General features: G+C 29.3%; 1 protein-coding gene across 1 annotated transcript; it reads right to left on the bottom strand.

Moving 5' to 3' along the window:
- Positions 1-350: 350 nt before the first annotated feature.
- On the bottom strand, positions 351-984 carry LOC133332569 (acyl-CoA Delta-9 desaturase-like; the record flags this gene model as incomplete). Its single annotated transcript, XM_061540944.1, has 2 exons — positions 756-984; positions 351-687 (listed from the first exon to the last, which is right to left on the bottom strand). Coding segments are annotated over exons 1-2 (566 nt in total), but the record flags the coding sequence as incomplete, so codon positions are not given.
- Between the last annotated feature and the right edge of the window lie 2246 nt (positions 985-3230).

Raw genomic sequence — 3230 nt, 5'->3', positions numbered from 1 at the left:
CTTTGGTAAGCCTTGAAAAAGTCCACGCCTTTGGTAAGCCTTGAAAAATTAGTCTTTAAAAAATCCACGCCTTTGGTAAGCCTTGAAAAAATTTTGGTAAGCCTTGAAAATTATTTATTTGCTTTGGTAAGCCTTGAAAAATTAGTCTTTAAAAAACTCCTTTGGAAAGCCTTGAAAAACTACTCTTTAAAAAATCCACTCCTTTGGAAAGCCTTGAAAGACTACTCTTTAAAAAATCCACGCCTTGTATGACTCTTGAATAATTAGTCTTAAAAAATCCACGCCTTTGGTAAGCCTTCTTTCTTAATATTCTTTAAAAAAAAATCAGAAATAAATATGGGTCAACTTACTTATGCTGCCACATTAGCATCGGATCAGCTTCCAAATCGGACATATCAATTGTCTTGCCCTTTGTCTTAACGTCGGGATGTTTTTTGCACAGCAACCAGCCGACATGCGAGAAAAAGAAACCACGCATAGCATTATGCGGATCAGCATCGGTTTCGGTGAATTTATGATGGACCCGATGATCGCGTGACCATTCATAGATGGAATTTTGAAAAGCCATTGTCGAGAAGAAGAGCAATATTAAACGCAGCGGTAATTTAGCCTTATACGAACGATGTGACCACAAACGGTGCGCACCCACCGTAATGCCAAATGCTGTCATGTACAGGGTGAATAAGACTGCAATAGAGAATGTAAATATTATAAAAATACAAAAAAAAAAACAATTATTCCGATTATATACTTACACCATATATAAGTTTGCCATTTATAAGCTCTTGCAAAAAAAAGATATGCCCCATAGAAGGCACTACACGCTAGATACACAAATACGATTATATTGAACCAGACCAATTCGACTTTTCGTTTCTCGGCCCCTTTCAATGGTGTTATATCTTTGGCCAAGCCTCCATCGATGGTATCGGTATCATTTTCATCCAAGACACCGGTTATGCGACTTTCTGTATTCGGGGCCATGGTCTATGAAAACCTTAAACAAAAAAATAAAATAGCGTACAATTGTATTTTTAAAAATAAATCCGCAATTCATTTTTGAGCAAACCTCGTAGTTGTGATTTTTTTTTTTGTATAAATTTAATTTTAAGCATTTTCCCCATTTGCATTGTATATTCTTTTTCGTATCCCACTAGAACAACATTTGAATATTAAATAGACAATTTGTCCTACAACATGTCTTTATTGAGCGCAGCCTAAGCCATCCGTTCCATTTTATTATTCTAATGCATTGTTAATGAATTCCAGATGTAATGTCTCGAACAAATTACTATATATAGAGGAACGGGAAACGAAAGCGAATATATATATATATATTTAAATATATATATTGTAGAATGACTTCGACAATAAATTGTGTAGTGTTAAAAAAATGTCTTTAGTTTTTTCTTTCTAAAAGAATCACACAAATATATGAATATATAGTAAACAATAATATATATATATGTTTATTTTGTTTTTATTTTGATTATTCTGATTATATCAATTTTTGGCAATTTTTGGCAGTAACTACTTACCAATCTGCCTACACACCCATTATTTTTACCTAGGAAGGAAGTACTTACATAAAGAGATTCTTTAAGCACATATTTAACTATTTATTTCGAAGAAATGAAAAGTTCATTAATAACTAGTTCTGGGGAAGCACTTAAAAAATACTTACTGATATTTCGTATTTAAGTACATATTTTTCAAATAAAAATATGTACTTATGACCCACCATACTAACGTCTCCAGAATAACCACTTATTTATTTATCTCAGGTAACCCGTGATATAAGTTGGTAAAAAAAATTAATTATTTTTATTTTATGTTATGAAAATTCAATTTATACATTTTAAGTTTATGGGTAGTCAAAAGATTTTTTTTATATAGTGATTAATTCTCTACGAGTTCACAATATATTTATATTAATATCGTAAATAAAATTAGCCTCTTTTGTGTATTAAATTACATAAGCTTGAAGCATACATGAATATGTTAATTATATAGATTTTTAAATACACTTATTTGTACATTTTCAGCCTTTAAAACATTGCGATTTCAAAAAATACTATGATATAAATAAGGATAATTTGTTTTCATTGAGAAGCAAATAACATAAATTAAAATGGAATTTAAACATTTTGAAAATGTGGTGTGAAAAAACAAACACAAAATACTAGGATAAAAATAAATAAGGATAATTCACTTTACATTAAGAATGAATGGAATTTAAACATTTGAAAACCATATGGTGTGAAGATATATATTATAAAATTTAGTTGGTTATATATTATTTTTTTTTCTTTTGGACACTTGCATCCTTAAAGTGCCGATTTTTGGCATTTCGAATGGCTATTCTTATATTCCTTTGAAAATCGCCTCCTTCACTTGTTGCGCCTAAAAGAAAAATAGACTACATTAGTTATATACATATTTAAACTTGTATATATACTTGTAATACTTACGATTTAAAACGGCCATAAACTTTTTAAAATCTCGTAGGGGTTTCTTGTTGTGTATTCCTATGTAATTATATTCTATTAATAAATTTTGGCTTATAATTGAAGTAAGCCCTTTTATCAGTCCCTTTGAACCTAGTAAAAATTTAATAACCGCGATCTGAAAAATAAATATGATATGTGCTTAAATTATTTATGATAAAAAAATCTTAATACACACTAGTTCATCTTCATTTTCTTCGTTTATTGAATTTTCAATTTCTTTTAAGCCTTCGTCAGATGTAATGGGAAATTTGTTAACGAATTTTGACATGTCAGCATTAGATTTTTTAACCATGGATTTTAAAAGAGCATTCTGTTCGCCTAGTATGTTGCTTATTACCATATTTTGGTGTTCGATTATATCTATTAAAATAAATTATTGAAATATATGAGATATTTTTTAAGTAATTCAAATAACAAATTAATATTTACCCACTAGTTTTTTGTATCTTTCATCGTCGTCTTTTTGTTTTTGTATTATTAAGTCTGAAATTGGGCAAAAGTCTTGTATTATTACTGATTGACAAATTCCGCAAGTACTTACCTTTAATGTCACGCATTTCGTTGCTTATGTCCATACTGAGGTGGTGTGTAGATATTTTTTGCTTTTTGAACATGTTTTTTTTTTTAACAAAAGGAGTGTATTTCTGGAATTAAAACGTAGTTGTTCTGATATGGTAATTTTACCACTTTACATTTAATATCTTCTAAAGCATAGATTTG

This window comes from Musca vetustissima, unplaced genomic scaffold, assembly GCF_032173495.1.
Source record: "Musca vetustissima isolate MV318-11 ecotype Yass unplaced genomic scaffold, APGP_CSIRO_Mvet_v1 utg53898, whole genome shotgun sequence".
In the NCBI taxonomy this organism is placed as follows: Eukaryota; Metazoa; Arthropoda; class Insecta; order Diptera; family Muscidae; genus Musca; species Musca vetustissima.
Note: the sequence above shows the minus strand (reverse complement) of the source record. Positions and strands in the feature narration are given on the sequence as shown.